Raw genomic sequence first — 17,979 nt, 5'->3', positions numbered from 1 at the left:
GGGGGGGAGGGGAGCGGGGCGGGCGGGACAGACGGACTTACGGCCACCCCAGGAATGTGATCTGTTCACAGCTGCGTCGACATTTGTGTTTCAGCAAGAGGAGTCCGACTCTAACCGCGCCCTCATTGGAGGCGATGAGCGCGGTCGCCTGGGGTACGTCATGTGCAGCACTGTGTGCCACACTGTGTGCACCACCACGACCTGAGAGAGAGCCCCGCTGCAAACACGTGGATCTTGTATATAGACCGCTGTGATATATTGCCAAAAAAGGAACTGGGAATTCCTTTTGAAAAAAAAAAGCAGCTTTTGTACAGGGGATATCTGTCTCTTGGCGTGCGAAGGGTTTCAATTTTTTTGTTTTGCTTTACACAGTCCGCTCAGATTAGCCGCAAATTAAACACAATTATTAAGACATTTTATTGGTACTTTAATCCCGTCCATGGAGCGTAATCCTGTCCATTTAAAGATTTCCCATTCGAGCTGCTGAGCGAACTGTGTGAAAAAGCTGAGGGTTTGATTCTGTTTTTTGGATTTTTTTCACTGTTTCGCTTTCAGGGTCGGTTGAGAACCCGCGGGAGTTTGGCCGGATGGTGTGGTTCGCTGTACAAATTTTAGCAAGGGACTTTTCTTTATCCCTTTTGCTTGAATATGGGTGCTTCTGGATTTGGCTTGGCACTTGGCATGCTTTTAATGACCTTGCATTTGCGACGGCATCTGTCCGTCCGTCCGTCTGTCTGTCTGTCTGTCTGTCTGTCTGTCTGTCTGTCTGTCTGTCTGTCTGTCTGTCTGTCTCCAAGGCTGACGACGTGCTCCAGGTACGGGGGCACCGACGCAGAGTCTCCTCTTTGACTGCATCTCACCCCACTCCTGGGGGACTGGACCGCTGGGTGGGGCGGAACGTGGTGGCTCGTGGGCACATGCCCACACGCCCACACGCCCGCCCCGGCTCGGCCGCGCCCTGCCCGCCAGACTCACGCCGCTCCCCGTTCCGGGTGCCCGACAGGTTCGTCGCCGGGGTGATCCCGAGGGACCGTGTGCCGGGCTTCGAGCGCATGCTGTGGAGGGTGTCCCGCGGCAACGTGTTCCTGCGCCAGGCGCCACTGGAGGAGCCCCTGGAGGACCCCGCCACGGTGAGTGACGCCGCCGTCAGTGACGGCCCCGCAGGACCCAGGCCACCTCATGACGTCCTTCATGGTCGTGCTCACAGGGCCAGCCCATCAACAAGACGGTGTTCGTCGCCTTCTACCAGGGCGAGAACCTCAAGTCGCGCCTGAAGAAGGTGTGCACCGGGTACCACGCCACCCTCTACACCTGCCCGTCCTCCGTCTCGGAGCGGGAGGGCGTGGTGCGGGAGCTGCGCATCCGCCTGGAGGACCTCAACGTGGTGCTGTCCCAGACCATGGACCACCGCCACCGCGTGGCCGTGTCCGTGGCTAAGGAGCTCATGACGTGGAAGGTCATGGTGAGGAAGATGAAGGCCATCTACCACACGCTCAACATGTTCAACATGGACGTGACCAACAAGTGCCTGATCGGCGAGTGCTGGGTGCCCAAGGACGAGCTCCAGAACCTCCGCCGAGCCCTGGAGGACGGAGGGGTGAGTCTCTGCGATGGTTGACCCTGGAGCTGGAGCCGGCCAGCGCCGTCAGACTAATCGTGTCGATCCCAATGCAGAAAGCCGTCGGCAGCACCATGAACCCCATCATCAACATCCTGAGCACGACGGAGAACCCGCCCACCTTCATCCGGACCAACAAATTCACGGAGGGCTTCCAGGTGCTGGTCGATGCGTACGCGGTGGGCTCGTACCGCGAGGTGAACCCGGCCGCCTTCACCACCATCACCTTCCCGTTCCTCTTCTCCGTCATGTTCGGCGACCTGGGCCACGGCATCATCGTGTTCCTATTCGCCGGCTGGATGTGCCTCTTTGAGAAGAAGCTCAAGAAGAACAAGTGGGGGGAGGTAGGGATTTTAAAGTCCGGCCTTTTAACGGAAAAATTGAAAACTACTTTTCCAGAAAAAATCGGAATTGGAATATTTCCAAAAAAGAAAGCTGGAAAAAAAAATTAAACCGTTTAGAAAAGAAGTAGAAAACAAAAACAAAAAAAAAACGAAAGATTTACAAAAAAAATACTTCTCTGGAAAATTGAAATTCCGTTCCGGTCAAAATTTAACTTATACAGCGTCTTCTCTCCCCAGATCTGGGACATTTTCTTCGGCGGTCGCTACATCATCCTGCTCATGGGTATCTTCTCCATGTACTCCGGCCTCCTGTACAATGACATCTTCTCCCTCTCGCTCAACATCTTCGGCTCGGGGTGGACGATGAACATCCCGAGCGCGAACCTTACGGGCAACTACAGCGAAGCCAAGCTGATGCTAGACCCGGCCGAGGGCGGCTACAGGGGGAACCCCTACTACATGGGGATCGACCCTCTCTGGCAGGTGAGCGATCCACTGACTCAGACACTCGCGTCTCTCCGTCTGCCGCTCCTAATCCCTTTGTTCCCCCAGTCCGCCGACAACAAGATCATCTTCCTCAACTCGTTCAAGATGAAGCTGTCGATCATCATCGCCGTCGTCCACATGGTGTTCGGCATCGCCCTCAGCATAGTCAACTACGTGTAAGTGTGTCCCCCCTTCCCTGTCCCTCCCTGATCCGCGTCGCATCCGGTCGGTTTTTTCAATCCATTTTTTTTTCTCCCACCCGTCAGGCACTTAAAGAAGAAGATCAATATCCTTCTGGACTTCGTCCCCCAGATCCTGTTCCTCGTCCTCCTCTTCGGCTACATGGTCTTCATGGTGGTGTACAAATATTTCGCTTTCGGTCCCTACTCCAAGAAAGGTGAGCGCCCCCCCCCCCCACTCCCTTCTTTCGCGTAGCGAAGGCCCCTCAACCTGGCCTTCCTCGTTCTTCGCAGAGATAGCCGACGACCCGTCGCTCAAGCCGTGGGGCACGAAATGCGCGCCCTCGGTGCTCATCAGCTTCATCAACATGGTGCTGGTGAGCGCCAACGCCGAGGTGAAGGACTGCAACCAGTACATGTTCCCGGGCCAGGAGCCGCTCCAGCGGGCCTTCCTGCTCATCGCCGTCCTGATGGTGCCCATCCTGCTGCTGGCCAAGCCCATGTACATCAAGATGACGACCAGGAAGCAGTCGACCCCGCACCAGGCCCTCAAGGTGAGCAACGCGACGTTGTGTTTTCATAATTGTCCTCGGTTCTCCTTGATTAGTATTTTTTTTTCTGATTTTGCATTGATTTTTTCCTTATTTCCTCCGTTTTTTCTGATATTTTAGAGAGTGTTCGCTGACTCTTTTTCTTTTTAGTGAAGTACCCCTTGCCCTGCCCACGCCAGCCTCCCTCATTATCACCCCTCCTTATTGTTCTGTTTCGCAGTCGGCCAGCAACGGCGGCGCGGCGGGCAACGGCATCGAGATGACCGGGTCGGGCGAGCAGGGCGGCCACGCCCAGGCGCACGCCGGCGGCGAGCACGGCGGCGACACCTTCAGCGACGTGATGGTGCACCAGGCCATCCACACCGTCGAGTACGTGCTCTCCACCGTGTCGCACACCGCGTCCTACCTCCGGCTGTGGGCCCTGTCGCTGGCGCACGCACGTGAGTCCCTCATCATTCCTATGCGCCAATGCACGCCAGAGACTTCAATAACGAAAGCAAAATGCTCATCAACTCCGTTGCAGAGCTCTCCGACGTCCTGTGGAACATGGTGTTCCGTAGGGCCATCAAGATCGCCGGCAGCATGGGTGGAAAAGGGTGAGTGTTTTTGACCTCGAGAGCTGTCCTGCTGCCCCCCGCCGCGCGCCCGCCGAGGGCGGGGTAGGCAACGCCTCGCGCGCCCGTCCGGCGGGTGGCCTACGCTACGCTCCGCGGGCGCTCCGGGCTCCACGTCAGCTTCATCCGACCCGACTACAATAGAAGATCCTTTTTCGGCCAATGAATGATACCCGACGACCGCGTGCAGGTTCATCTGATCCGAAACTGTCGGCCCTGACAATGAGATCGACTCCCGGCCGGGGCAAGCTTTTTTTAGCAGATGATACATTATACACAACTGAAAGTAATAATACTTTACTTAACTATGTATCATTGCTTGTACTGTCATGCGGAGCGCTGAGAGGCACCAGGCATGACGTCATCCAGTAGTGTGTAGGGGCGCGTGATGCGGACCGGTCCCGCCCGTCCGTCCGAACGTGCCGCAAAGCCGATAGCGACGCAGGGCCCCCTCCCCTTTCCCCTCCCTCCGGCAGACTCGGCTCGTCGCTCGGCTCGAAACGTAGCTCGGAGCTCGGCTCGGACCGTCTCGGCTCAGGAACGCGCGCGGCGCGGTAATTCAAACTCTGACCTAACCTAACATTTATAAATGAATTCAGAAACATTATTTTCAAACCATGTCTCTATTGAGAAGTGTCACTCGCAAACTGTCTCTACGTTTCTCTTCACACTAACTCTGTCTTAGACCCTTCAAAACATTACAAAGTATAGAAGACACAGAATACAACCCAAATATTTTTATGGATAAATACGTAATTAAATGTGAATAAAGATTTGTAAATTATCTATATACTTCTGCAAGTAATGCGTCCCATGATCTGCCACTGAAATATTATAGACTAGGATAATTCTTGAATTCGTATCATCTGCTTTCACGATCCGTTCCTGAACGGAACTTTTTTTTGTGTGTGTTTTTTTTTGTCACTTCTTTTCTCCTGTTAGGCAGGGCCGAGCTGAGCACTCTTGCCGGGAAGGGCAGATCGAGCGTGCCAGAGCAGGTTCGTTGGCAGAGCGCGAGGATGGTCGCTAGTTCGAACCCCGTCTGCGGAACATTTTTTCCGCTCTGCTGGCCATGTGTATCTTCGGGCGTCCCCGAGCTCTGCTAACAAACCCGCTTTAGCACGCTCGACAGACAGCTCGCACTTCCCTGCTAGTGTTCTGAGCTTGGTCCTGCCGAACGGGGAAAAGAAGCACCCCGCCCCCTCCCTCCCCCCACCCCAAAAATTCGTCCCGGCCGGGAGTCGATCTCAGGAGGACCGACGGTTTGGGTTCGGGTGAAGTTGCATGCGGCCACGTCGGTTGTAGCTACAACTGCGTAGCTACAGAGTAGGCGTCGGATATTATATATTGCTCAAAAGGGAATCTTCTATAGTCGGGTCGGATTAAGCTAACTCTGGCGGGCGGATTCGTGGCCACAAACAGGGACGTCCGCGCTCCCCTCTATTCGATGGAGTACTACGGGACGTGTCTCCGAATGACTGATTGAACGAACGAACCATGTGATAAACTTACCCTACCGATGTTACCTGAGCAGATAGATTTATCACGAAACCTAAACTGCTAATTTACAACAACAAAAATTTTGTAAAAAAAAAAAAAAAAAAAGTACTTTGAAACAAACAAAAATCACCGTCATTCTCCAGGTTGGCATTCACCGGCGGCAACTTTGCCGGAGGTTTCGTCATCTACGTGGTGTTCGCCCTGTGGGTCTGCTTCACCGTGGCCGTGCTTGTGCTCATGGAGGGACTGTCCGCTTTCCTCCACACCCTGCGTCTGCACTGGTGGGTGGGCTGACAAGCCAGTCACGAGGCTGTCACACTTCGACCGGCCTTGAGCCGAACAACCTCGCAATGACGACACATTTACCTGCATCTATGAACAGTTTAGCTGGTTTTGTTACTTACCGCTTCACTTTGTATTTTCCAGGGTGGAGTTTATGAGCAAGTTCTACATGGGAAGCGGATATCCTTTTGAACCCTTCACCTTCAAGCGTATTCTCAACGAGCCCACCAGGGTAGAGTGAATAAAAGAAAGGTTCAGTTTCAGTGTGTGGGCAGGAGACAAAGAGTTAATATGTAAATACAGTAGGCAATCGAGACTTTTTAATTGCTTGTGTTGGCGTCATAAAGATATCAGTATAACATGGATTAAAACAGAATTTGATCCCAATTGCAGCACAATATAAGCCTCTTCAAAATTTCATTCAGTGACCCACTCATAAGCAAGAAATCATTATTTGATAATCATGAAATGAGTGGTTGTTCTAGTGACACAATCTGGTAAGTACAGCTCTCAATTCCAACTGAAAGAAATAAGTCAACACAGGTAAATCAAATTTGACCACTAACATTAATTTGACAAACATCATGTCATAATCACAAATTGAAATATCACATAACATATTTTGATAAGGAAAACGGTCTCTGTTTAGGCACAATTGTGACATGGCTTCATCTCATCAATCCCCTTCATGATTATAGCATTGAATACCCCTAAAACGTGAAAAATGGATTTTGTTTGGAACAAATAACAGCAAATGGATTAATGACGTGATATGCTTACTTAAGACTAATGCTCAACCACCCCACCATTGGCACTGTGACATCTCTGCACAATGGTTCATACAATAGATGAAAACATGTATTAAGTCAGCTCAAAACAAAAATGATTCACAGTACTTTAAAAGGAGACTTCCTTTGAAAAAAAAAAACAGGTTCATCTCTTACAGTGATTTCTAGAACTAAATTTAACAGAAGCTACAACAACATATGCATCTAAATTGATTTTTAAAAACAGTACCATGGAACTCTTTTGATCAAAATAGAACAGTAGATTAGTACTACCTAATTTACTTCAACTTTTGGTCAGAAAATTATTTGTGTAACAGAGCAACTTTTAGCTCTACACTACAAAATAAAAATAAAAATGCAGCAACTAAAACACTTGCAAGGGATGAAGTCTGGAATACACATGATCACCTTAGACAATTATCTAATGTAACTGTTCATCAAATCATGCTTAAGTGGGGGCGAAAACAATCAGATTAAAATTACACTTACATGGTATTGCTGAGACCTATCTTAAAAATACATTTAACTATAACTATCAGGTACACTGAAGGCTTTCACTTCACACAGACGAACACTTGTAAGGTGAGCTCCTCGCGACTCGCAGCACTGCCTTAGGGGTGGCGGGGGTGAGAGAGGAGGGGTTGCTGGCAGGGACTGGGTCCGAGGCAAGCCCTGATCATTTAACGGGCCGATAGTGAAGCACTAGATCAGAGGATGACTTCCAGATAAAATGACGGACTGTCCTTAAATCCATATTTGGTTCTAGCATCTGGAACAATACATTAATTTGGTCAATTCCACAGCTAACATTGGGATCTCGTAATGAGGTTGGGAATTGCCAGAACATTGAACTCACCACATCATTGCAAAGAAGTTCAACCTTTTCTTCTGGTAGCGAGTTTGAGTCTTGAGCATCGTCTGCCTCCTTGTCTGCATTGGCAGGGCCTGCTGCCACAGAGCCACTTTCTGATCCTGCACCTAAAACCTTCTCAAGTACATGTTCAGCAACTTTGCGGACCTGGATGAAATCATTGGCAATCAGCCTATCTCTGAAAACGAAGAGTATGTATTAATAACGACCGCTCTGCAGCTAAAATGTTGATATGTGCCACAAGTCAAACTATGTGAACTCACTTTTTTGTCCGCATACCCGATGAGCCGTGAGGTAAAAGATAGAATGGTATTTTAATGAAAACTGGTAGAGTTTTCTCCATAACAATATCCACAACCCAAGATGGGACAGTTTCATTTAAAAGAACTCCCTCAGTTTCTCCTCCTGCATCTCTGGCAAGAAGTCGATACAAAGTTCTGCCACCAACCTCGCTAAAATTGAACAAAGGTAATGAGATAAGTACACCTTTCCTAAAAAGAACTTGTCAAAGAATTTTAAACAAACCTTAAAATAACTGGGGTGTGTCCAGAAACAGAGAAGTACTCATTGCCTCCCCTGGTGTGAGTGTTACTGACGGAGTTTGGTGGATCCCCTTGTCCATCACCTTCCTCATCATTTGCTAACGGTCGCCACCAATGCTCCAATAAAGCTTGGAGGACTAAATTGCCATAATTTACTAAAAATATTAAAGAAAACAAGGTTTTGATTTAGGTAAGCTGGCACACAAGGGTTCAAGAAAGCAAATGCAACTGATGCAAGGGGACTGACCTTTTTGATCGGCAGCTTCACTGGGTGAAAGACCAGCTTCTTTGGTTGAAACCCAAGCAGAGAAGCAGTCATTCTCATCTTGACCCAAATGAATGGTTAGCATCTGAAATAAAATAAAATATGGATCATTCCCATTTCTTCCTCACAGATAAGTGAATCATATTTATTTTGTTCATTATACCCCTGTTTTCAAGTCTATGTTGAACCAATTTGGAACATAAGTCATTTTGTGCCTCTTCTTAATTTCTTCCTCGTAATCCACCGGGCCTAAATCTTCTACTTTTGTGGCCTGGAATAGTTATTGATTGATATAAAATAAATTACAACTAGGAATTAAGGGCATTCACATGCTGAAACAGCTAAGTGTTCAAAGCATAATCAGAATCAGACCTCACCTTGAGAACATCATAAACAGCCACATTATTCTCAGTGTCCTTGGTCACAATATGTCTCTTGTCATTCAGAATATTAAATTGACGGATTGCAGCGCCACCTTTGATAGTCACATCTGGTTTGGAATTAAATGGCTTTGGGGCTTCGTCATAATCAGCAGGATGGCTGTTCTCTGACAAGGTGGGCAATTTAGGTAGGCTCTAAAGACACCAGAAAGATAAAAATAAAGTAATCATCAAAAATAAAATGTTACAAAGCTGCATTCAAGTTGTAGTACTTTCAAATCTGTGATTACCCATTGTTTAATAGATGAGGCAGATGTTGCAACCCAAATTCCAGTTTGGTCAGGAGTTGATATCATTTTAAGTATAGGCTCTGTTTCTTCACATACTAATACTCTTCTATCTGGGTTGCGCAAGTCAGTCATAAAAATCTTGCGGTCTCTTCCACCAGACAAAACATGGGTAAAGGCATCATTGACCTACGAACAGATGTGAATACAGAAAACTCCTCCAGCCGGGTGCCACATCATGATGCAAATAGAGTGAAGAAAGATTCCTTACCAAAAGAGCCCACACTCCCTCATCATGGATATGGAACGTCTGCATGCATCGTTGTTGACCAAGAGACCAAAGTTTCATTGTGCCATCTGAACTTCCAGAAAGGCATTGGGTACCATCTCTATTCACAGCAAGTGCTTTGACATTGTCCTTGTGACCTATAGAGGAAGATGTTACTAAAGAGGTTCAGAGCAAGATTGCCTCAGTTCTTCAGAGAGGATTATTACCTTTGAGTTTCATCAATTTACTACAGGTGCGTGGATCCCATACTCTCAGAACTTTTTCAGTCGAGCCACTGACAATAACAGTACCAGAAGGGTTCATTGCTAAGCTGTAAATGGAGTCCTTGTTTCCACTTACCGAAGACGCTATAAGTATAAAGATATTAGTACAAAATTTCATCAGTTACAAGGCATAAAGGCCAGATTTTCTTACTTGTTACAACATTGTTACTGGCAGTCAAAGCTGTAAGTGTATTTATATCCCACAAGAAAATTGCACGGTCCAAGCCTGCAGACGCGACTTGTTCTCTGTCTTTGGCATAAGCCAGAGCTTTGACATAATCTTTGTGTGTTCGAAGAGTTGACATGCAAAATCCTTTATGGGCATTCCAGACCTTCACTGTAGTGTCTGAGCTAGCAGATATCACTGGGGAATAACGAAAATATCAAAGCACAGCTAAGCATGGTATACCTATCAATGCACATAAATCAGGATAACTTACAATTTCTCCCAGAACAGCACAAAACTATGTCATTGACCCAGTCTGTATGATGCTCCATAGTTAGAACAAGGGGCTCTTTGGTATTGCTTGGTGTCCAAACCCGTATGATACCATCGCGGCCTGCCGAGTAAAGTCTTTGCAATGTAGGTGAGTATTGCAATGAATTAACACCTGAACGATGTCTGGGCTCAGTTTCCTCTCTTATCACATAAGACACCTGGCAAAATGTATCAGCATAAAAATTACATGAACCTGAAATAAATTAAGGCAACAAAAAACACATAAGAAAATTACCTGAACTTTCTTTTTACCACTACTACCACTAGTTTTATGAGTCATCATTGCAAGAGAAAGGCTTCCTTCAATAAACAAAACTCATTTGCCTGACGAGAAAGAGCCTGGAAAGGATAAGAATATTAAGTTATTAACATGGAGACTTTGAATAAACAAAATTCACCACACAAAAAAATGTTTAACTGGCCCATCCAAAGATTTCGTCATCTCAAAAAGAACAGGGTCGAGATAAATACCAGTTTTTGTCCGAACAAGATGAGAAGTGGACTAAACCAATGTTCACTTTTTATTGAAACAACATTCAAACGGAAATACTAACCTAGCTCAGCATGCAGTTATAACCTAAACGAGAAAACGAAGCCGGGACGTCCGACGCACAACTTAAGGGGTAGAACGTTGCTTAGAAATAAGCAATGGATAACTATTCATTTCTTAATCTAATTGTAAACAACAAACATGGAGATGTTCTCTCTTTCCGGATCGTTGTTTATGTCGTCTTCTTGACAGAGGGTGGGAAAGGGGAGGAAGTGAGGACAAGGACAAGGACAAGGGGGGAGGGGGAGGAAGCGTTTGTATGTAGGGGTGATAGAAAATTAAAAGGGTTGCTATAAAGAGGGAAGACTATGTTTTTTTTGCAGGGATGTGATATTAATTAACATATTACTTCTTAATAAATGTCATACCATTTTTTATAAATGTTTTTTTGTTTTTTTGGAATCCGCAAGTGGTGAGCCTGACTGGCACAAACCCCGCGAAGGAAAACTTATTTCAAATTTCCGTCGGTAAGGCAAAAATATTTATTGCAGTGTTTGTAATTTTTAAAAAGTACAATAATGAAAAATAAATACTTCAACGGTTTAAGAAAAGAATATAAAACACTTATACTAATATTTAATACATAGAACAATAAATCTTCAAGAGAAGATTGTAATCACAAAATTAAGTTTGATTTTAGAATAGAATTTTTAAGACGAAAAATAAATCTTTTAGATTCTTGGAATGATGTGCACTGGCTCTCTTGTTCTTTCATGCTTTAAGTTTCTTCAGCAGCTCAGAGGCTTCTTGATGGGCCTGCAAAAGATAAAGTGTGATGTTAACAACCTGTTAACACCACTCTCATAAAATCTTGAAACAGATTGGATTGAGTCTTGTGAGAGGAGACGCATCCCCAGAGGTGGGGCCGTTGCCCTGAGACTCCGATTGGCTTGTCAAAGTTGCCATGCCAAGCTTGGCGCCAGACTGTGATAGCCTTGTCATTCATTACAAAGATAATTAAAATAAATAAATCAAAAAAACAAACCTTATGATCATCATCAGTGAACTTGGGATAATTTATGGCTCTTCGTAAGTAAGCAATGGCTGAATCAAGATCCCCAAGTTTGTGGTAACACTTCCCAAGCATCAGCAGATTCAGACTAAAATCAAGAACAAAGGAAAAATTATAGATAATACTTGGCTGCGACACTGATATTATGTGCATGTATCAATATCAAATATCTAATGTACCTGTAGAAATTCGGTGATATTTCTTCAGCTCTCTTGAAATAAGTAAGTGCCTCTTCGTATGAAACTGCTGGGAGTTTTCCAGCAATCGCTTGAAGGACACTTCTTTGATACCATGCCAAATCAGTAATTGAATAATACCTTGTATAGAAACATTAAAAATGTGTGAAAGAAGCATTGTGGTTGTGGCAACCAAAAGTAACAAATGCACATTTTACATACTGACCACATGCCCACCATATAAATAACTGTTGCATCAGTAGGATCAAGTTCAATGGATTTCTGAGAGCAGAAAAAAAAAATGGCAATTTTAAAAACATCTTGTAGTGTGCCTAGAAAAAATACTGGAAAAAAAGAAATAGGTACCAGCATGTGATTAAGTACAGTGGTGAGGGTTGCGCATCGCTCACGAAATCCTTGCAGATTACTGTACGCATCTAATGCAATAGACATCCATTTATGACCCAGAGCACTATTTTCATTAAGTTCGATAGTAAGTTTAGCCATTGCATATGATTCTTCGACAAGTGTAGCGTGCTCCTCTTTGCTAATGGTCTGACTCTTGGATAAGGTGTATGCAGCTCGGCTTATTCTCCATATTATATCTTCTATTCTATCCTCTTTGAAGGGTCGCAGTAGTTTTAAAACATCTTCAAACTTGTTATCATTGAATAAAGCATCAGCTTTCTTTGTTATCTGATTCAAATCTTTAGAAGATAGGGTTTGTTTGGATGGAGAAGTTGCTGCAAGGACCACAAATGAACCAGAGCACAGAGCAATCGGCTTAATTAATTTTAAGGCAAGTGTCGCCCGAGTCCTGAAGAAGGTGAGAGGTATTACCTGGGGTAACAAAAATTATATCAAAATCTCAAACATAACTTAGTTAAACAAAGTATGTGAAATTTCACTAGAACAGAATCCAACCGTTTGCTTAATACTGGTAGCTCGAGCGCAGGCAAAAAGATTGGCAAAGACCTTTGCTCTACTGATCATGATTATTTAATTTATGTTTTGCCGCAAAGGCACTCACAGTTATTCCCTTGGTGAAGTTTTTCAATTTAATCAAATAATGTTGGCTGTTTTATAAAAAATTGTAAAAGTAATAAACAGTTAGAAAACAAAATCAAAGAAAGCAAAAGAGTTTGTAAACAATTCAACACTTTACATGACAGCAGTGGCTGAGGTGGCACTTGGATTTCTCATGTTGAGTGTGTTGTGATATGAAAAATTTATGAGGCATTAAATTCGTACACGTGTTGAAATAAAAATTAAAATAGAGAAAAAAAAATTATCTTCAGTTTTCTCTGAAACTTGAGAGTTTAAATTTAAAGTTACAGCTCTCGGGATCCCTCTGGAATCATTAACTGAAAACTGAGCGGATTTCTAGCAATATTTATTGAAACATTTACAGGACACTAAACCAGCAGCTCAAATCATGTATCCAATAATAATAATAATTTCATGATAAAAGCTGTAATAACATTAAAATCTCGTAACCTTAAAGTACTCAAAACACACTGCCATCTTAGTTAATCAGATTGTAAAGACTAAAAGGTACGCCACCATACAAATTTGATACCCTGTGCTTGTCAAAAGACTTTCCGGCAACAATTACATGCAATATGTCATTCAAACTAGCCCAATAAGAACGTTCAGTTGTATTTGTTTTCAAACCAGTAATAATATTAAATCCTTTCAATTATGTATCTGATACAGAGCAGCTAGACATACAATAATTCTGCTTCATTCCAGGCAAAGTAATGCATACTTCCAACGATCTTATCTCTTTTTTGTGACGTTGACATAAAAGGTGCCCCTCTATAATATCCCCTACAAAAGAAAAGAAACAAAAGAATCAAATATAGAAAAATAACTCAATCTCTTTTGTGAAAAGAAATTAACGCATAACAACAAAAAGCTTACCTTTTTTGACTAAGATAGGATTTTTAAGGTAAAACACTGTCTGTTTCCAGTGAGTCGGTTCTCCTAGTGGTCCAGTGGTAAACGATACCTTTTCAACTGGCAAATCAAAGAATGTATCAAAGTAACCAGCGAGAGCAGTAATGGCAGTGTCCCGAGAGGCCTCCAGCTTAAATGGACTTGAAATGTATGAGTAATCTTTTGTAGAACATGTCATGAGATCCAGCTCAACTAAAGTATGAGATGAAGTTGCTACAGCACTGCTTGGCACAACCTCGACAAATGGTTCTTTCAGAACTTCTCCTGCAAGTGTACTCATTCGGAATCCGTACACATTATCCCAGAACCCCACAACTTCCTTGTGGCGGCCTGTAAACACATTAAAATAATTGAGAAAAAATAATATAAATAAGTATGAATGAAAAAAATAACTGTCATAATAAGCAAATATTACCTGGATCATCAATTCCTACAAGATGCATGGTACATCGGTTTGGCAAAAGTAAACCACCTTCTGCTAAATGTCTATCCCTGGCATAAATTACACTGTCCAGCATCCCCTCAAACAGGAGAAAATATCCCATCCATTCAGATACTATAAGGTCAACTTTCTCTTCAGGGATGACCGTGTCTTCAAGCCTTCCCTTTACAAGTGTTACTTGAGATTCAAGACCATTTTCTCTGAAAATGCAAAAATTAATAAAATATAATACCGTAAATCAGAATTTTCAGCAAAAGCAGAAAAGGCTGAAAATAAAAACTACTCACCTCAAAATATCCATGGCATTATAAATGATATCTGATTGATCAATCCCTATGACTTTTTTAGCACCTGCTTGAGCAGCAAACATTGATAATATACTGGACCCACAACCTAAATCCAAAACTACTTTGCCATTTATCACAGCGGAATTTTTAAGCAAAGCATCACGGTAGCTGGAAGTTCTCACAACATCCTGTGAGATTAATGGAAACAACATAAAAGAATTGCATGGTAATAATAGATGACCAGGGTGAATGAAAGTGGACTCACAGACAACATTTCAAGGTGTATCCCAAAATGAGCATATGAGTCAAAATAGCTTTGATCTTCAGTGATGGACAGACAGGCCACTTTCCTGTCAACCTGCTTATCACCAGCTGACTGAGAATTGGGCCCTTCAACAAGCTCTTGCGTAACAGCTCGCATTCGCTTCATATCATCAGCAGCTGCTTCAAGAAGAGAGTTCTTCACACGAACCTTAAAAGTTACAGAAAAATAACAAGAATATAATTCAACATACTAAATGAGGGGGCTAATTGACATGAGAGGGTGAAGTATGAAATCAATTTTTCATACCTCAACAGACAATGCCTGTATTTTTTTCTGAAGCTCAGCAAAATGATGTTCAGACAAGGTGACAATGCCGTTTTCTGCATTTGCCAGAAATCCTCCACTTCCATCCCCAGGTATCATTGAGGAATGTGGAGTTTCAACATCATCAAAATCTGAGGCAAGAACACACTTTAAGATCATTCAAGTAAACAAGAATTTACAAAAAAAAATTAAAAAAATGATGACTGAATTGATAGCCTTACCATACATAAGCCATGGGTCATCCTCCAGGGTGGGTTTCATATACTTGTCATCATCCCAAACTGATTGCTTAGTTGACATTAAGTCACTGGCACTCATAGAATGTAACCTCAGGTAATTGATCATTTTTATAAATGAATAACAGTCCATATCAAATCGTCTTTTCAGAGTGGGGAGATCTAAATTGTGGTCTTTGGTGGCATGTTCCAGTGCTTCTTCAACAATTGTGAAAACTTTGGAGCAAAAGAGGCATTTGGTCAGTTGGCAGTTAGGAGTGTCCGTCTCGTCCCAAGTATCGGAGTTGTCATCATCTTCACTGTCACAAGTGTCCATTTTGTTCGGACAGAGATCAGGCACGCCTGCAACAAAAACCCAAAGTCACAATTAACACATTAATATGTTTGAGGACTCTACTGGAAAGCAGAAGACAGGGTGGTTCACTCACTATAAAGTGATAATGACCTGTGTTTGACAAGACAGCCTCACATCGCCTGACTGTTTGACAACACCTGATAGGGCTCTTAAAAACCCGACCCGCGGGTACCCGGGTAACCCGGGTAGGAACCGGGTCGACGGGTTTTCCCGGGTACCCGGGGTACCCGGGTAAACCCGGCGGAACCGCGCCTGCAAGTATAGGCAAATTGGCATACAGGCATGACAAGTTGCCTACTAACAGGCGCGGTTCCGCCGGGTTTACCCGGGTCCCCCGGGTACCCGGGAAAACCCGTTGACCCGGTTCCTACCCGGGCGGGTACCCACCCGGGTTACCCGGGTACTCGGGTAGAAATAAGAGCCCTAACACCTGACCGACCACCCGGCACACAGCCCACTCCGGTACAGAAGCTATGGGACTCCTAACCTAACCACGGCGGCCTTTAAGACCCCTTCAGGGTGTGGAACAGGTGGTCTAGCAGCTCTCCACGTCGCGAGATGGTCGGGGCAGATGAACAAACGAGTTGTCCCACCGGGCGGAGTCGCCCAGTGCTCCCGTCCAAACAAAAAACACCATCACACGTGCAACAAAGACACAGTGAGCACATACCTTCGTCGGACGCGTCCATCGCTGTTTTTACGACAACGACGTGAAAGACAGCTGAGGCGTTTAGTTTCCAGGCACGGGTCGGGTTGCGGGCTTTCTACGCGAAAACTGGGCAAGTGGTGGGATCTACACGTTGTGGAGGTTTAAGGCGAGACTCGGGCGTGTGCGGCACGGACAAGGGGTTGGTGGAGCATAAACAACAATGTTTTGAACCACGCCGCGTGGGGCACACGGGAGATCACTCGCGACCCAGTTCGGCGAATGAAAGAAAAAGGAATGCTGCACCGGTTTACGAACGCGGGGGAATTCAAACGACTAGCCTGTGCTCACAGACGCAGGGTCCAATGGGTTGCCTACCCACCCGGCGCTAGAGGCCGCCGCCTTTTCTCAAGCCGCCGCCCCTCACGCCTGACAGTCGAGCAATGACCGAGGGTGGGACAGCATCAAAGCCGAGTCCACTTTGAAAACCAAGTCAAGAGAGATCTGTCTTTTATTATTTTATTTAACAAAGACAAAAACAAACGTCATTTGAGGAAAATTCGTGTAACAGTATAAACCAGGTTGCTGATTCACGCCATGCACTTTCCTTGTTATACTGTACCGCTTGCACGGATGCGTGCATGCTACACGATGATGTCCTGAATAAAGCGAATGTAGGGAGGTCCACAGACTCCTTCCTTTATGTGGCGTATACTGTACCGGATGCAGGCGTGCGGCCGGGTTGCATACTCGCACGGGGCCCTAAGGCGCAACGGCGAGCTAGGGTAGGCAAGCCCGCCAGCACGCCTTCATGGGGTACAGTATAAGCAAAGGAAAGGAAGGGGTCTGTGGACCACCCTGTACCCACATTTTCTTGGGATGACTATCATCACGGCGTTCTATAACTTCAAATGTTTTGACTCACACTACTGGTTACCATTACCCCTTTTTCCAAACTCGCGCACGCACACACACACACACACACACACACACACACACACACACACGATAACGGGGCTGTGCCGGAGGGAAGTCCCTTTGACGCACCACCCGTGCCACGCGTGCCACTAAGAAGGAGATCCGACCAGAGCATCCGGCCGCCCAGCCTCCTCCCCACTTCCGTATCCGCGTTCCGCGAGAGGCTCCATTGCTTGGGCGCGCACCCCGCCCCAGTCAACAGCAGCTCGTGGAGCAGCTCGTGAGCCCGCGACCGACCCAGTTCCGAGCGCGGTGGGCGCGCCCAGGTGAAGGGGGAGGGAGGGGGGGCAGCCTCCTCCTGTTGGGCGCGCTTCTTCTCCTCCTGCTTCTTCTCCCAGTCGTGCGGCCAGCTCCTCAAGCTCCTCAGTGCTGCCATCTTCCCCTCGGTAGATGATCAGCTTCTCAGATGGTCGCCCCGCCCCGCCTCGCCTTGGTCACGCACTCCGTGAGGACCTGGCGGGCCGCGCCACTGCTGATCAGGGTCGTGCATGACCACCAACGACCCGCTATGAGTCAGTTGTTTCGGCTGCTGAGAAAGAGAGACAACACCCGCGAGATCGTAAAATTGTGGTGTTTGGGTTGCTATGATCAATGCCCCCCCCCGTCCGATTGGATACATTTATTTATTTTCCTGGTGGGATAATTCCATAATATCTTGCCCATATAGATTCTGTTTGTCAGCTCTCCCGAAACTAAGTTATTATAGAGTGCCTTGAAATATTTCATCCGTATGGGGTGCCTCTCCGCATAGCGTAAAAGAAAATTGAAAAATAAAATGCTATTTCTGTGCGACTTTTATACCTGAGAGGCCTGAGAGTGATAAGAATAACAAGTAAACTTTCGGGGAACCGGGCGGCGGCGATCGGCCGGAGGAGGGTTAGCGATGGCGATGCTTTTTGGCTACGTCGCATAGCATAACGGGACTGCTTTCTGACGAGGGTCCCCCTCTGAATCCCCCCGTGGACCCGGCCCCCCTTCGGACCCCTCCGAG

At 45.7% G+C, this 17,979-nt stretch overlaps 4 protein-coding genes across 6 annotated transcripts; 1 reads left to right on the top strand and 3 right to left on the bottom strand.

The window, feature by feature from the left end:
• Positions 1–19: 19 nt before the first annotated feature.
• LOC113202268 (V-type proton ATPase 116 kDa subunit a 1) lies at positions 20–5,961 on the top strand (the record flags this gene model as incomplete). The annotated part of the gene is made up of 12 exons (XM_052274543.1): positions 20–153; positions 1,004–1,130; positions 1,208–1,597; positions 1,675–1,962; positions 2,200–2,445; positions 2,515–2,624; positions 2,715–2,845; positions 2,922–3,181; positions 3,399–3,618; positions 3,702–3,774; positions 5,436–5,573; positions 5,719–5,961. Coding segments are annotated over 12 exons (2,214 nt in total), but the record flags the coding sequence as incomplete, so codon positions are not given.
• On the bottom strand, positions 5,873–10,531 carry LOC113202269 (WD repeat-containing protein 48). The gene is made up of 14 exons (XM_026416402.2): positions 10,313–10,531; positions 9,994–10,097; positions 9,700–9,916; positions 9,411–9,623; positions 9,203–9,343; positions 8,979–9,133; positions 8,711–8,896; positions 8,418–8,615; positions 8,204–8,311; positions 8,023–8,125; positions 7,759–7,930; positions 7,497–7,685; positions 7,219–7,411; positions 5,873–7,131 (listed from the first exon to the last, which is right to left on the bottom strand). The coding sequence occupies exons 2-14, from the start codon at positions 10,039–10,041 to the stop codon at positions 7,039–7,041; spliced, it is 2,016 nt and encodes a 671-aa protein (XP_026272187.1). The 5' UTR covers positions 10,042–10,097; positions 10,313–10,531; the 3' UTR covers positions 5,873–7,038.
• A 235-nt stretch (positions 10,532–10,766) lies between these two features.
• On the bottom strand, positions 10,767–12,742 carry LOC113202294 (regulator of microtubule dynamics protein 1). Of its 2 annotated transcripts, XM_052274544.1 has the most exons (7): positions 12,662–12,742; positions 12,421–12,572; positions 11,863–12,336; positions 11,723–11,778; positions 11,500–11,637; positions 11,294–11,408; positions 10,767–11,064 (listed from the first exon to the last, which is right to left on the bottom strand). In XM_052274544.1, exons 2-7 carry the CDS (start codon positions 12,487–12,489, stop codon positions 11,020–11,022), a joined length of 897 nt encoding a protein of 298 aa, XP_052130504.1. In that variant the 5' UTR covers positions 12,490–12,572; positions 12,662–12,742; the 3' UTR covers positions 10,767–11,019. The 2 variants fall into 2 exon arrangements, with proteins under 2 accessions (XP_052130504.1, XP_026272226.1); XM_026416441.2 differs by having other exon boundaries at positions 12,421–12,742.
• Positions 12,743–12,872: 130 nt separating this feature from the next.
• Positions 12,873–16,248, bottom strand: LOC113202292 (protein arginine N-methyltransferase 1). Of its 2 annotated transcripts, XM_026416440.2 has the most exons (9): positions 15,795–15,816; positions 15,455–15,501; positions 14,995–15,351; positions 14,756–14,904; positions 14,450–14,656; positions 14,185–14,372; positions 13,871–14,097; positions 13,420–13,785; positions 12,873–13,326 (listed from the first exon to the last, which is right to left on the bottom strand). In XM_026416440.2, the coding sequence occupies exons 3-9, from the start codon at positions 15,323–15,325 to the stop codon at positions 13,196–13,198; spliced, it is 1,599 nt and encodes a 532-aa protein (XP_026272225.1). In that variant the 5' UTR covers positions 15,326–15,351; positions 15,455–15,501; positions 15,795–15,816; the 3' UTR covers positions 12,873–13,195. The 2 variants fall into 2 exon arrangements, with proteins under 2 accessions (XP_026272225.1, XP_026272224.1); XM_026416439.2 differs by lacking the exons at positions 15,455–15,501; positions 15,795–15,816 and adding an exon at positions 16,035–16,248.
• Between the last annotated feature and the right edge of the window lie 1,731 nt (positions 16,249–17,979).

The sequence above is a fragment of the Frankliniella occidentalis genome, unplaced genomic scaffold (assembly GCF_000697945.3).
Source record: "Frankliniella occidentalis isolate FOCC.00 unplaced genomic scaffold, Focc_3.1 Scaffold407, whole genome shotgun sequence".
In the NCBI taxonomy this organism is placed as follows: domain Eukaryota; kingdom Metazoa; phylum Arthropoda; class Insecta; order Thysanoptera; family Thripidae; genus Frankliniella; species Frankliniella occidentalis.
This window is presented reverse-complemented; position numbering and strand designations above follow the sequence as displayed.

Excerpts from the sequence above, each read along its gene's own strand:
- LOC113202294 (XM_026416441.2), bottom strand. The coding sequence starts at position 12,489 with ATGATCAGTAGAGCAAAGGTCTTTGCCAATCTTTTTGCCTGCGCTCGA. Across the intron at positions 12,337-12,420 it reads CTACCAGTATTAAGCAAACG|GTAATACCTCTCACCTTCTT; the intron begins GTTGGATTCTGT and ends TTGTTACCCCAG. Across the intron at positions 11,409-11,499 it reads ATATCACCGAATTTCTACAG|TCTGAATCTGCTGATGCTTG; the intron begins GTACATTAGATA and ends TCTTGATTTTAG.
- LOC113202292 (XM_026416439.2), bottom strand. Across the intron at positions 14,905-14,994 it reads TGACCCATGGCTTATGTATG|ATTTTGATGATGTTGAAACT; the intron begins GTAAGGCTATCA and ends TTCTTGCCTCAG. Across the intron at positions 14,373-14,449 it reads TACACCTTGAAATGTTGTCT|GATGTTGTGAGAACTTCCAG; the intron begins GTGAGTCCACTT and ends TTAATCTCACAG.
- LOC113202269 (XM_026416402.2), bottom strand. The coding sequence starts at position 10,041 with ATGATGACTCATAAAACTAGTGGTAGTAGTGGTAAAAAGAAAGTTCAG. Across the intron at positions 9,917-9,993 it reads GTGGTAAAAAGAAAGTTCAG|GTGTCTTATGTGATAAGAGA; the intron begins GTAATTTTCTTA and ends ACATTTTGCCAG. Across the intron at positions 7,686-7,758 it reads CACACCCCAGTTATTTTAAG|CGAGGTTGGTGGCAGAACTT; the intron begins GTTTGTTTAAAA and ends GTTCAATTTTAG.